The sequence below is a fragment of the Ascaphus truei genome, chromosome 10 (assembly GCF_040206685.1).
Source record: "Ascaphus truei isolate aAscTru1 chromosome 10, aAscTru1.hap1, whole genome shotgun sequence".
Lineage (NCBI taxonomy): Eukaryota > Metazoa > Chordata > Amphibia > Anura > Ascaphidae > Ascaphus > Ascaphus truei.
The window spans coordinates 20,362,342-20,383,121 of NC_134492.1; the positions used below are offsets into that span (position 1 = coordinate 20,362,342).

The following is a 20,780-nucleotide window of genomic DNA, read 5'->3' on the forward strand; positions in this document are numbered from 1 at the left end:
TTGTAATCATATTCAAAGTTAAATACAGCTGAGTGAATTAGGGGCTCACTGTAGAGGGAGAAAGGGGGTGGCCCGGTATTAAAGGGGTTGAACCCCATATGGCCATCCCCTGGCCTCACCAGGGAGGCAAGGGGTTAACTGGACTGCGGTCCAGGAATGTGGTTTACACCTTGTCATGTCATAAAAATGTATGTTCCCCTGTTCCCATGTTTCATTATAATCCTGTATTTTAATGTTTTAAAGTGCATTTCTGTATCTCCAGTTCTGGAGGTCGCAGAGAGTTGATATTAAGAACTGGCAAATTTCGACCCACTGAGTCCACCAAAATGGAACTTATTAATATGTGTAGATATTAAAGTATATGTATGGTATTTTGGATCTGCTCTGAAAAATGCAGACTCAATCTGCTATGCTAAATAGGTCAGGAAGGGCAGCCGGATGATTGAGCCTAAGTACTAATCAACAGATCAAGTACTAATCAACAAGACTCTGCCGCTCTAATTGTTACCTGAGGGCGGAGAATCATCAAACTGGAGTGGTTTGTAAGTGTTATGTCTACACCTACAAACAATGCAGATACTTCATTTGGTAGATTGGTCGTCGCCCCTGATTTAATTATGGGGCTACCCATAGAGTACCAGTACACATGGGCTAATTAGCTGGGGGGCATGGGTTAATCTGTGTCTCCACGTTAGGGATTGGATACAGATAATTGTTCACCAATAGTCTGTATTCAATGTTAAGAATAGGGTTACACAGGTATATAAACTGTGTCAACCCTACAGTTTTTAGTTCTTCTTCTGATACCATCTTGAATGTCACCGGATTGCTGGAGAATTGCTAGCTGATACTTCTCCATCCCCCAACCCTAAGTAAGTGTTATCTTCTTGCCTGTTAATTGTACTATATTGCTGTGTTCACCTTTTTTAAGGAATAAATATATTTTATTATATCTAAGCCTCGTTCAGTTCAACCCAGATATTTGATGTTCATTATATCTTGTCATAAGTTACCGTGACACTCACTCATACTGATACCATAATTTTAGCAAGTGTCCTAACATTTATATCTCATTAACACAAGGCCTGTTTGCTGAGACGGAGGAAACGCGTAGGATCACATGGTACAGGAAACTACGGTGGCCAAACAGCTCAAGCTCCAGAACACAGACGTCAGTTCCTGCATCCTGCTACTTGATCGGTGGGTGATTGAATACAGCCAGAAACATCTACCTTCCCTGCAGAGGAGAAAGGTTGTACCGGCAGCATATCCCACAGCAGGGCTGATTCACAGCAGCTACATTTGTATGCAGATGGAAGACTTCTGAAACCTGGATGTCAGCGTGGTGCATGGGCTTGTCCCATAAATTGCTTATTTTAAACTGACAAAGTGTGAGTTGGCAATCGTCTGTTCATGATAATTAAAACCTTTAAAATCTGAATTTACACTAGGATAGGGCGCTTTTTCTTTCTTATTTTTTTCTTAGATATCGTTGGGAGGTTGGTGATCCCAAGAATTAAGCTGCCCAGGACTTCTAATTCATTTTTAAGGATTTGTATGGACATCATTTTATATCGATTATACATTTTTGTCAACAATACAAAAGAGACTTACACACAATTTTTATAGGTATTTTTTTCTTTTTTTATTGTTTTTGTTGCCAACATACATTTTGTAATATATTTTTTATTTTTTCATATATTTTTTCACAATTTTGTTTTTTCACCTTTTATATTGCAATTTGCTTGGTTTCCTGCTAATCTAGAAGCATTGTCATACATCTGTGCTGGGTATATTATCCTGCAGTGTGAGGTCTGTTTTGCAGGGTTATAGGTGTATGCTAATAAGGGCGCTGTCTTTTATTTCCATTGTTATCACACATATATATATATATATATATATATATATATATATATATATATATATATATATATATATATATATATTTATCAGTTTATATATACACACACACACACACTGTGTGTGTGTGTGTGTGTGTGTGTGTGTGTGTGTGTGTGTGTGTGTGTGTGTGTGTGTGTGTGTGTGTGTGTGTATACATATATAGATAGAGATACAGAGAGACTACAGATATATTCATACAGGTTTACAGATCTGTTATTGTAACCAAAAATCATACATGATCACATGCCAACATTATGAACTATGAAAGAAGATTAAGGTAAGTAATGTCTTACAGAGTTAAGACACCAGAAAACATAACATTAAAATGTATGCTGTTATATGGGTACTTACTTAAAGTTGTATGTCAATAATATTAGCATGAAATGACTATCTACATTACCAAAATAACCCACGTACATCTCATCTTGAACAAGAGCTAAGTGAATGTCATCTTCCATTAACATGCCAAGTGTGTAATAATGTTGTACCATGAATCAACTGATGATTAATAGATATTCATATGTTATAAAATATCCCTTCATTCAGTCATTGAGCATTTATAAACATTCATGTGTACAAGGACATTCTTGATTGTTCTCAAGCATCTGTACATGATCAGACATACACTATGCATGAAATAGTCTGCAGGAAACAACACCAGTACACCAACAAATTTAGTGAATGTGATTATTTATTTTTGTTTATCCTTTTGAGAACGAGTCACAGGCCTGCTTGTTGGCTGTTGTGTTTGCCTTTTCCCTCTGCCAAATACTCTGGCCTTAACTGTACCACTTGTACTGGCCTGTGACAGTTCTGTGGCACTGGGTGTGGGCAGTGGCAGTTCTGTGGCACTGGGTGTGGGCAGTGGCAGTTCAGTGGCACTGGGTGTAGGCTGTGGCACTTCAGTGGCACTAAGTGTGGGCTGTTGACTTTTTGAATTTGTGACATTTCTGATATTGACCTTTCATGCATCCTTTCATGCAGTGACAGCATCCTTTCAAGCACTGACATCATTTCTGAATGGCGACAATTTTCTTAACCCAAGATTCGTTCTTCAGAAGCTGCAAGTAGGTGTCACGAGCAGGAGGACTTGAATGCTGGGTTAATCCAGGAGTGTCAACATCTTCATGGTCACTTGAGTGAATTTGTCCTTGAGCGGCAACATCTGGTTCTACAAATAAAGAAAGACATTATGAACTGCCATGGAAGTTTCACTTTGTTTTCACTATAATGATAGTTGTTCTCATAGTGTAACACATAACATGTTTCCATAATTTTTTATTTGTGTCCAATTAAAAGATGATGCTTGAAGTAACAATGATGTTTCGACTCAGTGTGAAAGAAGAATGAATGAAAGGTTGTTATAACATCACAACTCCTAGCTGATACTTTAAAACACACACAATACATGTTGTCAGGAAACACTACATCTTCTGTGACAATAACTGGTGTGAAGTTCATTACATGTGAAAGGCATTTATTTTGCATGGCAAATGAAATTCTTCAAATGTACACATTATATGTGCTGCACCTCATACACTCACCCTCCATTCTTGATGATGACCTTGATGAGACAGGTGATGAGACATGTTCAGTGTCAGGTGACACAGGAGCTGCAGGAGCAACTATATAGAAGAATAACATCAGAATTTAATTGTCATGTGTACATAATTAACATGAAGTATCTGTAGTGTGAGTAGTTATTGCTAAATATCAGCATCACATAACGAAATGACAATGATATGGTTCTGCCAATCTGTATATTATCCATCTTAACATAAATGTACACGTGAACCTAATCGGCACATTTATTTTCAACACCATACAACATACAATGTTCATGCAGGAATGCGTCGTAAAATGAAGTGTTCTGTTGTACATACACTGCATATGTTATGTACTAATCTAACTATAATAATGTACATTACCACCATGAAAGCAAAGTTGACTCTGCTTAGAATTCAGCACCTAATTGTGGAAATGTGTATGAATGTGTTTAGAGATCTGACCGAACATTTAAGAGAAGCAGGTGTAGCGCTCAATGTGGCTGACATTCAGCAACACATGCAGTGTGTCGCTCACAGATGGTACTTGTGTGAGAAGGTGGCATATCTATAACGTTAAAAGAATATATGAGTAAACGAATGACTAACGTACGTTTTCATATATAGTGGACTGGTGGGTGAAAGTATTCAGATAATTACCATGTCAAATGAATGTGATAAACTTTTGTTCACCTTGTCAGCTTCTAACAACTGTAGTCCCTCCCCCAAGACGTGACACCACCCTGACCTTTTATTTGGTTCTACCACCTGTAAGCCGCCCCACAAGACTTGACCCTACCATGACCCTGTGATCTGGCTCTGTGGCCGACCCCACCCCCTCTGTTCACCTCTATGCTGTGATTAGATATTAATTAAAGCTGGTTTCACACACCGGTACATGTGCGAAATACAAATATGAAGTGAGCTACATATGAACACAATTAAATACCATATGGTACATGTTCCTATTTATGCTCACATTATACTACATGAAGCGAAAAAAGAGCTTTAATAAAACATAACGAAATGTGTTGGTGCAAATTATTTATGTTCGCCTTTGAATGCACAATATTCCATGCAAGACTTGATTAGGCAGTAATGGCCTGTTTATAGGTATAACATAGATTATAACTAATATATATATATATATTATATGTATATATTGTGACAAACGGCTTACTCCGGGGCTCCGCCGTCTGTCCGGGACTGTTAGAACACGGTCTTTTAGGGTAGGTTAAATGATGAGACGTCACGTACTGTTCCTTTAAACAGGCTATGCCTGGTTTATTCAGTCCCAGGCACTGAGACTGCCACAGTTTAAACAGAAAACAAAGCCAAACAAAAAGCTGCTCGTCTGAGCGATAACTTAAACTTAGATGTCCCTGACTCAGAGTTGGAAGTGGCTTGTCCACTTCCACCAACAAAATAAGTACCTTTGCAGTCTTTAGACAAACTAACAGAATGAATGAAGCGATTTGGGAAAGAGGGTTTCTCACCCCTCTGCAGTTCAGCAGCCTTCCAGGCTCTTGGGCGGGGCTCAGAGGAAACAGGAAACAGGTCTTATATACCTGAACTCTAATCAGCATGACAGGTGACAGAAAACAGGCAGCAGACAAACTGTGGAATGGAGTGCCTGTACCACGAGGCTGCCCTGTTCAGCTTAGACAGGACAGAAACTGTTCAGTATCCTGGGAGCCCTGTATATGGAGTTTATTACCAACCCCTGGTTTCTGTCACATATCCTCCCCCCCAGCTCAGACCTCGAGGGGTGAGCGACCATGGATATTAGGGAGTGCATCCTTGACAACCCGTCGGCATTGCCATGTTTGTGCCCCGACCTGTGTTCCACAGAAAATTTAAAGGGCTGTAGGCTTAGGAACCACCTGGTCACCCTAGCGTTCTTCTCCCTATTTTGACACATCCAGGTAAGGGGTGCATGATCTGTGACCAATCGGAACTTTCTCCCCAACAGATAATACTTGAGTGTCTCTACAGCCCACTTTATTGCGAGACACTCTTTCTCGACTATGGAGTAATTTTTCTCCTGGGGATTTAGTTTCCTACTTAAATAAAGGATGGGGTGCTCCTCCCCTTGAGACTCCTGGGAGAGTACCGCCCCCAGCCCTACCTCAGATGCGTCGGTTTGGACTACGAACTCTTTGGAGAAGTCAGGTGTGACCAACACTGGTTGGGCACAGAGAGCTTCTTTCAGGCTTCTAAAGGCCTGTTCGGCTTCGGGGGACCACTTTACCATTAGCGGTCCTCTTGCTTTTGTGAGGTCGGTTAGTGGGGTTGCCTTAGTTGCAAAATTGGGAATAAACCTCCTATAGTAGCCAATTAACCCCAAAAAGGTCCTTACTTGTTTTTTTGTGACTGGCCTTGGCCAATTTTGTATCGCCTCTACTTTGAGTGTTTGTGGTTTGAGTAACCCTCTACCAATAGAATACCCCAGATACTTGGCCTCCTCCAGACCAATAGTGCATTTAGCGGGGTTAGCAGTTAGTCCAGCAGACCGAACTGCGTCGAGCACAGCTTGGACCTTTGGAAGGTGGGACTGCCAATCTTCACTATGGATTACCACATCATCCAGGTAGGCGGCAGCGTACCGAACATGTGGTTTTAAAATTTTATCCATCATTCTTTGGAATGTGGCGGGAGCTCCATGTAAGCCAAAAGGCAGCACCTTATATTGAAAGAGGCCGTCTGGGGTTGAGAAGGCTGTTTTTTCTTTTGCCCTTTCTGTGAGGGGAACCTGCCAGTACCCTTTTGTTAGGTCTAGGGTTGTGAGATATCGGGCTTTGCCCAGTCTCTCTACAAGTTCATCCACCCTGGGCATAGGATAAGTATCAAATTTTGACACCGCGTTTAGTTTCCGGTAGTCATTACAAAACCTTGTTGTACCGTCTGGCTTTGGGACTAAAACTATAGGGCTGTTCCACCCACTTTGGGATTCCTCAATTACGCCTAGTTTTAGCATTTTTTTAACCTCTAAACTTATAGCCTCTCTCTTGGCCTCTGGGATTCGGTACGGTTTAAGGTTAACTCGGACCCCCGGTTCAGAGACTATGTCATGTTTAATTACGTTAGTTTTACCTGGCTGTGTAGAGAAGATTTCTTTGTTCCTTCTCACTAAACTCTGGACCTCTCGTTTCTGATGCACGGACAGTGTTTCAGCTATGCTAACCTCTGGGTCAGTTTCTTGATTCTCTGACGGACCTGGGGGTACTAGGGTTAACAAGACCTCTCTATCTTTCCAGGGCTTGAGTAGGTTTATATGGTAAATTTGCTCAGGTTTCCTCCTACCTGGCTGCCTTACCCTATAATTTACTTCTCCCACTCTTTCCAAGACCTCATATGGCCCATGCCATTTAGCAAGGAATTTACTCTCCACGGTGGGAACCAGAACTAGTACCCTATCACCTGGAAAAAAAATTCTGACCCTAGCACCCTTATTATACGTATTCCTTTGTGCTTCTTGAGCTTTCTCCATGTGTTCCCTCACTATGGGTAGGACTGCAGCAATGCGGTCCTGCATTTGGGCAACATGCTCTATTACACTTCTGTAAGGGGTAACCTCGTGTTCCCAAGTTTCTTTGGCTATATCCAGTAAGCCCCTTGGATGTCGGCCATACAATAGTTCAAACGGGGAGAAGCCTGTGGATGACTGGGGAACTTCCCTAATGGCAAATAACAGGTATGGTAACAAACAGTCCCAGTTTTTCCCATCCTTATCGACCGCCCGGCGTAACATGCTCTTTAAGGTTTTATTGAACCTTTCCACTAAACCATCTGTTTGTGGATGATAGACTGAGGTTCTGAGATGCTTGATTTTTAGGAGTTTACATAGCTCTTTTGTTACTTGGGACATAAATGGTGTTCCCTGGTCAGATAAGATCTCTTTAGGAATTCCGACCCGGGAAAACAGAAGTACTAACTCTTTTGCTATGTTTTTAGCAGAGGTGCTACGTAGGGGAACTGCCTCCGGATATCGGGTAGCATAATCTAATATTACCAATATATGCTGATGTCCCCTAGCAGACTTTATTAGGGGTCCTACTAGATCCATAGCAATCCGGTCAAATGGTACCTCTATTATGGGAAGGGGTACCAATGGGCTGCGGTATGCTTTGAACGGGGCGGTGATCTGACATTCTGGGCATGAGGAACAATAGTTTGTAATTTCTGCCAGAACCCCAGGCCAATAAAAGCTTCGGAGAACCTTTTCTTTTGTCTTTTCCACCCCTAGGTGTCCCCCCAATGGATGACTATGTGCGAGGTGTAATACTACGTTACGGAATGTCCGTGGTACCAACAATTGTTTAGTTGTAACTGATTTTCTTTTATCAACCCGATATACTAGGTCGTTCTCTACCTCGAAGTAGGGGTAAGCAAGTGACCTATCTGGTTGGCCATGAGTACTATTCTGGTCCCGTATATTTCCCCTTGCTACCGCTAATGTGGGGTCCTCCCACTGGGCCTTCTTAAAACTCCCAGGACTGACCTCTAGGTCAGCGAGGGTCTTATCCTGTACTGGGGTGGTAAGTGCCTGATCAACATCTTGATTTGGGGTATTCCCTACCAAAGTAGTGATGGGGAAGGGAATTTCACAGCACTCCTCCTTTTCCCCCTTCTTATTTGGGCCCTCGTCAACCTCCATTTCTGAAAAAGGGAAAGGATTTGTTTCTTCTAACACTTCGTTATGGTCTGCTATTGAACTCTGGGCGCTATTCTGAGCTGGGGACCACATTTTTAGAAAATGGGGAAAGTCGGTCCCTATTAACACATCATGTGCCAGTTTGGGTACAACACCCACCTTGAAATCTAAAGAACCAAATTCTGTTTCAAAAAAACATCAACAGTGGAATATTCATGATTATCCCCATGTATACAACAAATTGCCACTCTTTGTGAACTGTTTACCTGTTTCTTCTTAATGGGCAATAGGTATTCGGACACTAGTGTGACCATACTCCCAGAGTCAAGAAGTGCCCGCATTCTCCACCATATGTGACAAACGGCTTACTCCGGGGCTCCGCCGTCTGTCCGGGACTGTTAGAACACGGTCTTTTAGGGTAGGTTAAATGATGAGACGTCACGTACTGTTCCTTTAAACAGGCTATGCCTGGTTTATTCAGTCCCAGGCACTGAGACTGCCACAGTTTAAACAGAAAACAAAGCCAAACAAAAAGCTGCTCGTCTGAGCGATAACTTAAACTTAGATGTCCCTGACTCAGAGTTGGAAGTGGCTTGTCCACTTCCACCAACAAAATAAGTACCTTTGCAGTCTTTAGACAAACTAACAGAATGAATGAAGCGATTTGGGAAAGAGGGTTTCTCACCCCTCTGCAGTTCAGCAGCCTTCCAGGCTCTTGGGCGGGGCTCAGAGGAAACAGGAAACAGGTCTTATATACCTGAACTCTAATCAGCATGACAGGTGACAGAAAACAGGCAGCAGACAAACTGTGGAATGGAGTGCCTGTACCACGAGGCTGCCCTGTTCAGCTTAGACAGGACAGAAACTGTTCAGTATCCTGGGAGCCCTGTATATGGAGTTTATTACCAACCCCTGGTTTCTGTCACAATATGTATATATGTATCGACACATACATGAAATAGTGAATTATGCATTTGTGTGCACAGATACAGTATAACGAAGTTATACATTACTGTGACAAAGAATGAGTGCGGGTGTGCTTTGTGGTTATGCATGTTAACCCATTGTTTGTACAAAGATTCACACATACATTCAGCTTTCAACTATAGGGCAAAGATGTTGAATGCTTTGTAAGGTAGAAGCTTGCAGTGTGTGTTATTTGGAAGATCATTACACATAATCCCTTCATGCAGGTCAAGTTGTGTATGTTTACTTATAATGATGTCATCCACGATAGCTGAGCCAATACATGTTTCCAAACACACATAGATATATATACATATATAATTATTTTTGTTTTTTTTAGGACAACTATATATATCTATATATATATATATATATATATATATATATATATATATATATATATATATATATATATATATATATAGATATATATTGATAGATAGATAGATAGATAGATAGATAGATAGATAGATTTAGAGAGAGAGACATATATACAGATATATATGTAGGTATGCTTATATTGGGAAAAACTATAAGTTTAAGTGGAAATATAGATATGAACTGTAACATACGACACGCGTAGTACAGTAACATTTGTCACCTGGTGGAAATTGAGCCGAATAAATTCCGATATCTCTGTCCCCTGCCAAACCCTCGACGACGACAGGAAGAAATTTTCCCCGCATCTACTCCTCCAATGGAGTTAACATTAGAAATTGTGCTGGTGGCCCACCTCTAGTGGCAGAAGCATGCATCCGTTGTGCTTGGATTTTTTTCTTTAAGTTTGCCCTGATATCATCGAATCTCTTCCGACAATTCGCCCGGTCCCTGACATGATTCCCACATGCAGACACAGCCAATGTTATTTGTTCCCACATTTCTTTTTTTGATGCTGAACTTGTCTGCCCTTGAACTACATACAAAATATATGACGTTAATTATTATTAGAAAAACGAGCAGTTTCCTAAACTGCTACCTGTTCCAAGAGATACCAAACATGCTGGTTTAGGTTGACTATGTGTACCACATGAGCATTTACGTGGAAACATACAAATCTAAGGAAGCTTGCATGAATACTGTATGAACTTTGGCAAACTTTTTAGACTGATTGTTATGGTCGTTATAAAGCATGAAGGATTATGTGTGTAACAATTAACTTTAATTAATAGATATTAGAGAATTATAGCTTGATATTAAGACATCTCACATGACCTAGGATAACATGTCTTTGAACAATCAATGCAAAGATAGACTTACCTAGTAAATGCCCATACAGAGGGTCATAGTGCTCCAAAATCCCTGTGACAAGAACTCTGTTTTCCTCTTCATTGAAACGAGGATTACGTGGCCGCTCCACACGTTTCCTCCGAACACGTGCAGCCCCAGAGCTTGGCTGCTGCTGACTGGACTCTCCTTCTTCCAATGGAAGAGACTCCAAAAGCGGCCCACCACCAACCACCCCACCACCAGACACCCCAGCAGCACCACCACCAGACACCCCAGCAGCACCAGCAGCAGACACCCCACCAGCACCAGCAACAGACACCCCACCAGCACCAGCAACAGACACCCAACCAGCACCAGCAACAGACACCCCACCAGCACCAGCAACAGACACCCCAGCAGCACCAGCAACAGAGCCACCAGCAGCACTCGCACTCACAGCAACACCACTCGCACTCCCAGCAACACCAGTCACACTCGCAGCAACAGCACCCCTGAATCCTACGTTCACTCAGACGCGTACTCACACGACTACCAGTACCACTCACACCAGCATCACTCTTCCCACGCCTTTCGGCCATACCTATAGCACTCACAAAGAACAGAAAAAAATTAAAGACAATCGCACTGAACACTTACAAAGTGAAAACAAGACAAAGATGTTAACAAAACAACACAGGACAAACCTCTCACAATACATAACAACTCTCTCAGTCAATATGAAATATGTAAATCGCCCAGCTCTGTGTGTCTCTCTCTCTCTCTCCCAACAACACAGAGAATGAATAAAAATACACGCTGCCTTTAAATGGGCCGCTCAATCAAAAACATGCTTGTTTCGGCAGATTCAGCAAGAAGTTTCATTGGCGAACCTAACACCACCCCGCCATGCACGCCGATACACCTGTGTGTGATCGGCAAATCATTGGCAGAGTGGGAACAAATGTTTTCGGCTTGATTCGGAAGGGATTCGGCACTTATTGCATACGGCGAGGGAAAATCGGCAGAATCATGCCGATTAGGAACACTTAGCGAGAGGACTTTTTCGGCGCTTACTGCATAGAGCCCTTAGTCTCTGCGAGGAAAACTTTTCAGGCTTCAAAACGAAGCCGGCCGCTCTGTTATTTCGAACAGAGCTAATTTGAAAAGCCTGCCCTAGCTTCATCGACGCAAGTCATTGGTTGCGCACACTCGATCTCTTGGTCAGCACCTTACATACACTCCGCTGGGCTATCCCCAGAACGGAGGGGGAAGGAGCAGCCAATCGGAGCGCGGGAATTCCTCCCTCCAGCCAATAGAAAGAGGGGCTTGTCCCTCGGCTGACATCAAAGGAGTAGGCATGCCAAGCAGGATCAAAATGATTTTAGCCAAGGGAGAAGACTCTATGGCTGCATCCTCCCTGACTAACTCATTGCCACTTGTGGGGCTGGCTCCACCAAGTCTGGCAACTACAAAAGGTGTCCCCACTGGGTGCCCTTTGTAGTCCGGACCCGGCAATTCGCCTTTCCTCGCCTACCAAACATTTCACACCTCTGGACATCCTCTCCCCTTTGAACTACGGACTCTGTGCAGACTTGCTGGCACCTTAACTAGATGCCTGGGCAGACTACATAGAGCCTTATAATAAATGTATCAAACATTGGAAAACATATTTTAATACATTGGGGACCTTGGGGAGACTCATGACTGTAAGGGACTTAGGACTGAGATATAGGGGCTCGAAAACCAGGAGTCTGGGGACGCTGGACAGCCCCGGTGTAATTCTACTCACGTACCGGCAAATAGTGCCTGCACGCCGGGTAGAATTAAGGTACTACCGGTAGCTCCAGCTCCCGAACTCCTGCAAACAAAATAATTGTATTCTTACCCAAATATCCCACGTAAAACTTACACTCAGCAAGTTTCATGAGTCTGGGACAAAGGGAACATGCAAAGTGAAAAAAGCAGGAACACTTTAACTTTTCATGTAAAGATACCTGGCCCCTGGCTTATAGTGCTAGATAGCTTTATTATGAAGCCTGGTTACCCTTGCCCATCACACACCCAGCTCCAAACTGGTGCAGAAAACATAATATTGATAAACCTTACAAAATCCTTATGCAGATGTTTTATAGCTGGGAGACTAGAACTAGCCAAATAGTCTCAGAGCACAAGTCCCCTCTCTTACTGATCCCTTTGTGAGCTTCATCCCTTTCTACCTCTTAGGTTGTAAGCTCATTGGAGCAGAGACCTCCTGAAATATTACTGTGCATCAACTGAGATCAGTGATTTGTGTGCTTGTTTTTACATCCAATGTGTGGCTATAGATTATATTTTATATTATAATTATTGTTATTATTTTGATGATGATTGTTATTATGATTATACTGCAGTAGTATGCTACAGCAATCTATAGATATCAGCGTTCATGCTTGTAGCTTTTTTTGATGGAGTGTTAAAAAAATGGCTGCCTCTTCCTTTGTTTTGTATGTTGCTTTGCTGTGTAACTGTATTGAGTAAATGTGCATTGAATGAATATTTGTGACAGAAGCTTCAACTTGCTTTCCATGACATCTTTCATTCATTGGGAGGGGATTACACATCAATGGGTTAAATAATCACTGCAGAAAGTAAAATCTCCCGTTACAATGTAAATGTGCAGATTCCAACACTAGCGACTGCCCAACCATAGTCAGACACAGAGAAGAACTACATCTCCCTGCATGCTATGCGCGCGGCGTCCTATGCTGTCAACTGCCTGTTTGTTAAATAAGACAAAGCATAAGGACTAAGAAAATAGTTATTGATGCGGAGTGCCAGGAAATTATCAACAGAGCTGGCAAGATTAATCAGACTAGTATTATGGGGGGAGGAGGTGAAATAAATTATGTTTTGTGGCAATAAGACAGGCATGTACGGTGGACAGCCTGCAGTGCTGTGAGGACCCCTGAGGCTGTGTGTCAGTGTGAGAGGAGCTGGGAGAGAGGCTGAACCCCACTGGGGAGGAGGCGAGTGAGGCCTCAAGGAGGAGCCTGCTACATTCATACAGGAGACTACCAGGAACCGGAGAGAGGCTTCCACGCCTGGAGGGCTAACTAGTGACCTGCAGAGGAGCTAGGGAGGGTACACTCACACTGCAGAGCCAGAGGAGGGAGTACTTATTGCAGAGCCTGAGGGGGAAGGGTATACTCACTGCAGAGCCAGAGGAGGGAGAACTTATTACAGAGCTTGAGTTGGGAAGGGTACACACTGCAGACCAAGAGGAGGGAGGGTATACTTATTACAGAGCCTGAGGGCGAAGTGTACACTCACTGCACAGCTTAAAGGGGAAGGGTACACTCACACTACATAGGGAGGGTTCTCACACTACAGAGCCTAAGTAGGATGCACACATGCTGTAGTTAGGTGGCGACCCCAGCCAGCTAGACACACGTTGTCATCCCTTTAACCAGCTGGGAGGTGACATTCACAAACCCCCCTCCCTTCTGCTGTGTGAGGCTCAAATCACAGCTGCACAGAGATGAGATGAGCAGTGCCAGGGCCTCCTCTATACAGCAATCTGAGCTGTAGTAATAGTTTTGGGTGCTGGTTCAATAAGGCCAGGCTTGGGATGTGCTGATTCACCATCACTTCCTTACTTTGCACCTTTCGCCTGGAAAAGTAAAACCAAGATTTGGGAGGGGGGAGCAGGAGAACGAGACTAGTAGTCCCCATCCCTTCTCCGCCAGCCCCCTCCCTTCCCCAGGGGGGTGACGGTTTCAGAGATGGAGAGAAGAGAAGAGCAGCAGAGTCTGGAGTTCACAGTGGAGAATGTAGAAAAGGTTAGTGACACCCAGGGACAGTACATTATAGGGATGTCCATTTTTATGTAACATCTCTGAAATAAACAAATATAATATTATTATTATTACCCTACAAACAATCCATTTTCCTGGGCCCATTGACTCAATATATTCCCATAATGTAACAAAGGACTATCATCCCCCTATTAAAAAGGGCCAACCACCCCTTAACTCGTTAATATCTTCCAATTAACATTGCAAGGGTTTCCTCACCATGTACAATAGCTGTCCCGCACATACCATTTCCCTACTGTAGGAACATTCTGCTATGTAACTGTCATGTTTCCATCACTTTCCAAGTCCCTTTTATTCTCTCCTCAACACATTGATGATTTTGCAACGCTTGTCTCTGGAAAGGATAAGGGTGTATGTAAGGACAAGCTTTGGTTTCCAGCAGGTTGATAGCGCTGCCTTGTTGGGTGATTTATTTGTCTTGAGCCAGCTTCTTCCCTTCCCTCTTCCTCCTTGCTGCAGGAAGCTGCCTGCGGAGTGATGCTGAGCTATGCGCTGCCGCTGTAGCAGGGGATGGGTTTAATGTTATTTACTTACTGCTGTGCGTTCAGCTTTGTTGCAAGCTGTAAGACGGCACTGACCCTAGAGATGCAGAATGTGCAGATATTTCAACCTAGCAACATGAACAAATGTACCAATGTTGCTGATTTATCCCGCCCCCCCCCCCCCCCCTCCCTCAGTGTGAAGGATTTTCATGTTTGTTCAGGTTATAGCGAGGCGGTCGATGTGCTCAATTTGTTATCTTTATGAAAGCAGCATTTCATGTTTAGGGCCCCTCTTAGTGAAAATACGTCATGAAAATCAATGGTCAGCAGTTGTACCAATTCAGGCATCTGGCGTCTTCTGTTTGGAGGATTAAATAGCCGGAAATTAGCTATCATTGTCATAATCTCCTTTTTAACCGGGTCTTTCTTACCTATTGTGTATTATTTTTATTTGTATTGTTTTTCACCCTCGCTGTACTGAGCTATGGATGTTGATGACATTTTTATCAATGGTGGTAATGATACGAGGTCTGATATTGACCCTTAAACTTGATCATATAGTAGCAGAAAAAAAACCCTACAATGGGGAAACACTCTGGTTGTTAGGCCAGTGTAGATTTACCACATTAGAGACCTGACTGGTGGCACCTTTTTTAAGGGTCTGAATGCGTATGGAGATGCCCAGAGTCTCATTACAAGAGTGAATGTTTACTCTTGGTGCAGCTTTATGTTGATTCTTTAATGACTTTCTACATGAACACCTTTACTGGTAGTGACAGCGTTTACTTCTTTGCAGCTGTATTTTCCGAGCTGAATTTGCACCGTTCCCTGGGTGGCATTATATATGTAATTCCTGCATTGTGCCAATGCTACAGACCTCGGGGATTAACAGTTTATGCAGGCGCCTCTCTTGCTGTCAGCCAGCAGCTGCAGCCGTTTTCGTCAGGTTAGAATAGACGGAGTGTGTGGTACTATCCCGTGTTGAAGGGCATTACTGACGCAACATGACAGTGCCCAGCCCTCAAAGGACTGCAGCAGCTGTATGACCTCAGTGACAGGAGCTTCCTGGCATCTGTATCATTTGCATTCAGGGTACATAAACAGAGCAGGGAAGTGAGCGCAATCAATAGTGATTATTGTAAGTGCAACACGATGCATATTATTGCCTTGAGCTTACAGTATATTTTTAGTACTTGAGCCAAAAGGATGTCAGCTGTTAAAGATGTCACAGAAGGTGTTGCATGTCTTGGTGTTTTCATATTACTATAGCTCCATTACATATTATTCATTTGGACTGCACTGTTATTAATCTGGACGATAGGTGTCCCACATTCCTGAGCCAGCCCCAGTTTGTATGGGACAGATCCAATTAGTCTGGTTTCAAATCTGATGTTTATGGTTAAAACCTGAGCTAAATCAGGCCATCCAACTGGCAACCCTACCTGTATATAGCATCTTTTTTTTTTTATTGCAGCTGATACCAGACTTCAGTGAGCATGTGGTGTATGTGCGAGATAAAAACATATAGACATCACACCAGGTGATCGCATGAAACTAGAGGGTGGTAGTCTCCAAGCAAATTGTAGAAAGTAGAGAAAGTGTTGGGTGTAATGGAATAGCATCAACAGTGTTGTAGGAAAATGCTGTAAAAAGAATTGAGACAGGTATAATGTGTTCTGTGTTGGCAGTAATACAGAGTATAAGCTTCATATCAGGCAGGCATCATTCCTGGTGAGCCATTGCTATGACACGTGAAATTCCCCTCCTTAATTGACTGGCACTTATTTATCTCTTCTTGGATTTGAACATCTCCTGAATTGGTGTGCCCCTGTTTTTAATATTAGGAATACCCTCCTACCAGTTTAAGGTCCCCATATGTGGATAATTCCTTCTCATGTCACACACTGTATAATATTGTTTGTACCCTTCTCTCTCGCTCTCTCTCTCTGCAGGCTCTTCACCAGTTATACTATGACCCTAATATTGAGAACAAGAACTTGGCACAGAAGTGGTTAATGCAGGCACAGGTGTCCCCCCAAGCCTGGCACTTCAGCTGGCAGTTGCTGAATGGCGGCAAAGTGCCAGAAATCCAGTACTTTGGGGCTAGTGCCCTTCACATCAAGATATCCCGCTACTGGGGAGACATCCCATCAGAGCAGTACGAGAGCCTTAAGTCGCAGCTTTTCGCCCAAATCTCCGCCTTTGCAAGCGGGTCCAAGATAGTTCTGACGCGACTGTGCGTTGCTCTGGCCTCTTTGGCGCTCAACATGATGCCTGACACTTGGCCACACGCCGTACCTGACATGGTTCGGGTATTTCAAGCAGAGGATGGGCAGGCTGACTGCGGCGCCCGTTGCCTGGCACTGCTGGAGCTGCTGACAGTGCTGCCCGAGGAATTCCAGACAAGCCGCCTGCCACCCTATCGCAGGGGACAAGTACGCAGCTGCCTGGCACAAGAGTGTGCCTGCGTCTTCCCTCTACTGCGCCAGCTGCTGCAGCAGAGCGACTCCCCGGGCTTCGTCAAGCAGAAGGTTCTGAAGTGCTTCTCTAGCTGGGCACAGCTGGAGATCCCGCTGACAGAGTGCGAGGGACTTACACTCGCTGCCTTCTCTGCTCTGCGAGACCCCGAGTTGTTTGATTCGGCAGTTGAGGCATTGGTGAACACCATCTCTCAGCCTGATGCACAAAGGTGAGTTACCCATCACGCCCTACACACCATCCACGTGCCTCACTCTTCACTTTTATTTATAGTAGCAAAAGGGCCCGTGGATGGGCGTTAAGCACTGCTTTTTTTAAAAATTATTATTATTATTATCTTGCCATTTTCTTGTTTTGACTTGGCCTTTGCAATCTGATGTTAAAAACAGGGAAATGCTTGTAACCTGCCCACGGCTCTGGTCGTGTCTTTTCTGAAGCATTGTGTGCATACATGGTTACCATGTTGTATGGGCAAAGCAGGATGAAGTGATACCGCTGTATGTGGTGGTCAAAAGGAGTACATCGAGAAATTTAAATGGTTCGTTGTGAGTATGAAACTGAAATACAGGTATATGAACATGTAGTATAGCAAATGCGAGATCAGTAAATACATTTCAATTTTAATTCCACCAGGAAAGGGGAATATGCAGTTCTGGGGATTTGGAGGTTGTATACATTACACGCCAAGTCGTCTTTTTAGGAGGTATTAAAATATTTTGAGCACTTCAGTTATCTCTTCACTGAAATTGCAATAGGGCACTGTGTGAGTATGGCAACCATTGGATAATCAGGGACTGTTGCAGACCACCCCAGGGGACCCACTGACACCTATTACAGCAGAGGATTTGTATACTACAGTTTTTCTTCATTTTGTCTACCTCTAGCTGCCTGATGCTTGGGCTCTCACTACCTCTAGCTGCCTGATTCTTGGGCTCTCACTACCTCTAGCTGTCTGATGCTTGGGCTCTCACTACCTCTAGCTGTCTGATGCTTGGGCTCTCACTACCTCTAGCTGCCTGATGCTTGGGCTCTCACTACCTCTAGCTGCCTGATGCTTGGGCTCTCACTACCTCTAGCTGCCTGATGCTTGGGCTCTCACTACCTCTAGCTGCCTGATGCTTGGGCTCTCACTACCTCTAGCTGCCTGATGCTTGGGCTCTCACTACCTCTAGCTGTCTGATGCTTGGGCTCTCACTACCTCTAGCTGTCTGATGCTTGGGCTCTCACTACCTCTAGCTGTCTGATGCTTGGGCTCTCACTACCTCTAGCTGTCTGATGCTTGGGCTCTCACTACCTCTAGCTGTCTGATGCTTGGGCTCTCACTACCTCTAGCTGTCTGATGCTTGGGCTCTCACTACCTCTAGCTGTCTGATGCTTGGGCTCTCACTACCTCTAGCTGTCTGATGCTTGGGCTCTCACTACCTCTAGCTGTCTGATGCTTGGGCTCTCACTACCTCTAGCTGTCTGATGCTTGGGCTCTCACTACCTCTAGCTGTCTGATGCTTGGGCTCTCACTACCTCTAGCTGTCTGATGCTTGGGCTCTCACTACCTCTAGCTGTCTGATGCTTGGGCTCTCACTACCTCTAGCTGTCTGATGCTTGGGCTCTCACTACCTCTAGCTGTCTGATGCTTGGGCTCTCACTACCTCTAGCTGTTTGATTCTTGGGCTCTCACTACCTCTAGCTGTCTGATGCTTGGGCTCTCACTACCTCTAGCTGTCTGATGCTTGGGCTCTCACTACCTCTAGCTGTCTGATGCTTGGGCTCTCACTACCTCTAGCTGTCTGATGCTTGGGCTCTCACTACCTCTAGCTGCCTGATGCTTGGGCTCTCACTACCTCTAGCTGTCTGATGCTTGGGCTCTCTCTACCTCTAGCTGTCTGATGCTTGGGCTCTCACTACCTCTAGCTGTCTGATGCTTGGGCTCTCTCTACCTCTAGCTGACTGATGCTTGGGCTCTCACTAGCTATAGTTTGGTTTATGCTAATTGTTGGCTTGCCAGTGATCCCTCAGAAAGGGTTGGCTTTAGGTGCTTAGAACCATCTTTTCTTTTGTATTAGCATAGTGTGCTCTTCCTGGGCTGTTTCCATTGAGATATATTTGAGTGGAGGTGGGGTAATTAGGGAAGTACCACAGATATATCTGTGGGAACGGGCTTGAAAAAGGGGCGCCTATGGCCCCAAAACGTTAACGTTGCCCCCTATAATTTTATTACCCCCATCCATTACGTGTATTGTACGTGTATATATTGTTTTCTCCCCCTTTTGTGTTTTTATTCTTTTCCCCCTTGTTTTCCCCCCCCCCCCCCACCCCTCTCTCTCCTTGGTGTGGTTGTCGCTACAGGAGAGGTTGTTTCCATACCCTGCTATTGGGTTCCATGTATAGCTGCTTAAATAATTTTTCAAATACACTTTTTACTTAATCCAATTGACTATTGTTCATTGCTTCTATTGTTGCGTGCTAGGGCGATATGTATATATCATTAGATAATCCTTCACTAATTAGCTGATTGTTGCAATTTTTGTTGTTTTTTTTTTTTAGTAGGAAGAAATATACCAAACAAACTAAAAAAGACACAAGGAAAATTGCAGAGGTTTTATTTATTTATTAATTTATAAAATGTTTTACCAAGAAGTAATACATTGAGGGTTACCTCTCGTTTTCAAGTATGTCCTGGACATAGTTAATATGACAAATACATGGTTACAAATACAGTTGCATAAATGAACAGGGTATACATTATATACAATACATTGCATGCACTGTTAGGCCTCAGGCATGGCGCTGACCCGTGCTGAGGCGCGCTGCTGCTCGGCACTGAGCCCCTGCAGCCGCAATGAGAGCGGCTTTAGCAGGGGCTCGCGCACGCTTGCGAAAGCGTGTGTCTTAAATGTTAAGTTTCAGAGCTCGCCAGAGCGCAGGGACGGCCACGTGAGTGGCTCGCCCAATGAGGGCGAACCAGCTCCGTGACGTCACTGGCCCGCCCCCAGACACGCCCACAGACGGCGCGCGCTCTAAGGCCAGGGAAAGCACCGCTTTCCCTGAGCCTCAGCGCGCCTCCGCACGGGCGAAGTGTCTATGGACTAAGCTTTAGAGAGCGAGGTCAGGAGATCAAGTATTATAATTGGTGTTTCTATGATTTTGTATTGGGTAGGCTTTGTTGTTCTTGTGAACAGTAGTTTTCTATTTATGTATCTTGGTAATGTACTAAATACAAAATCCTTGTGATTTCAAACATAGTATTGTACTAATTGTTCCCCTCTCACTGGCACTAACCTATTTGGTGCGCCTTGTGGCACTAAACGAGGCCTCGTGCTAGAAGAATACAATCTTATTGGATTTAGTCATGCTTTTTTTAGTCCTAAAATTCAAACAATGTATCTGTCCTATGAAACGAAATGCTGCAAGGCAGTCTGCAAAATCCCTTTTCTTATGAAATGAGTCTAAGTAGTAAAAATCAAAACAAGTACAATAATAATAGTTCTTGTATAGCGCTTCTAGTTTTACATAGCGCTTTACAGAGACATTTTGCAGGCCCAGGTCCCTGCCCCATGGAGCTTACAATCTATGTTTTTAGTGCCTGAGGTACAGGGAGATAAAGTGACTTGCCCAAGGTCACAAGGAGCAAACACCGGGAATTGAACCAGGTTCCCGTGCTCCAAACTCAGTGCCACACTCACTGAGCAGTACAATT

General features: G+C 43.8%; 1 protein-coding gene across 1 annotated transcript in view; it reads left to right on the plus strand.

The window, feature by feature from the left end:
• The first annotated feature begins 13,083 nt into the window (after nt 1–13,083).
• Nucleotides 13,084–20,780, plus strand: part of IPO13 (importin 13) — a 39,685-nt gene continuing 31,988 nt past the window's right edge. The window contains exons 1-2 of the mRNA XM_075616106.1: nt 13,084–14,090; nt 16,561–17,297. Of these exons, the coding sequence (XP_075472221.1) occupies nt 14,034–14,090; nt 16,561–17,297 (794 nt within the window). The 5' untranslated portion in view covers nt 13,084–14,033. The remainder of the gene's footprint in view (nt 14,091–16,560; nt 17,298–20,780) is intronic.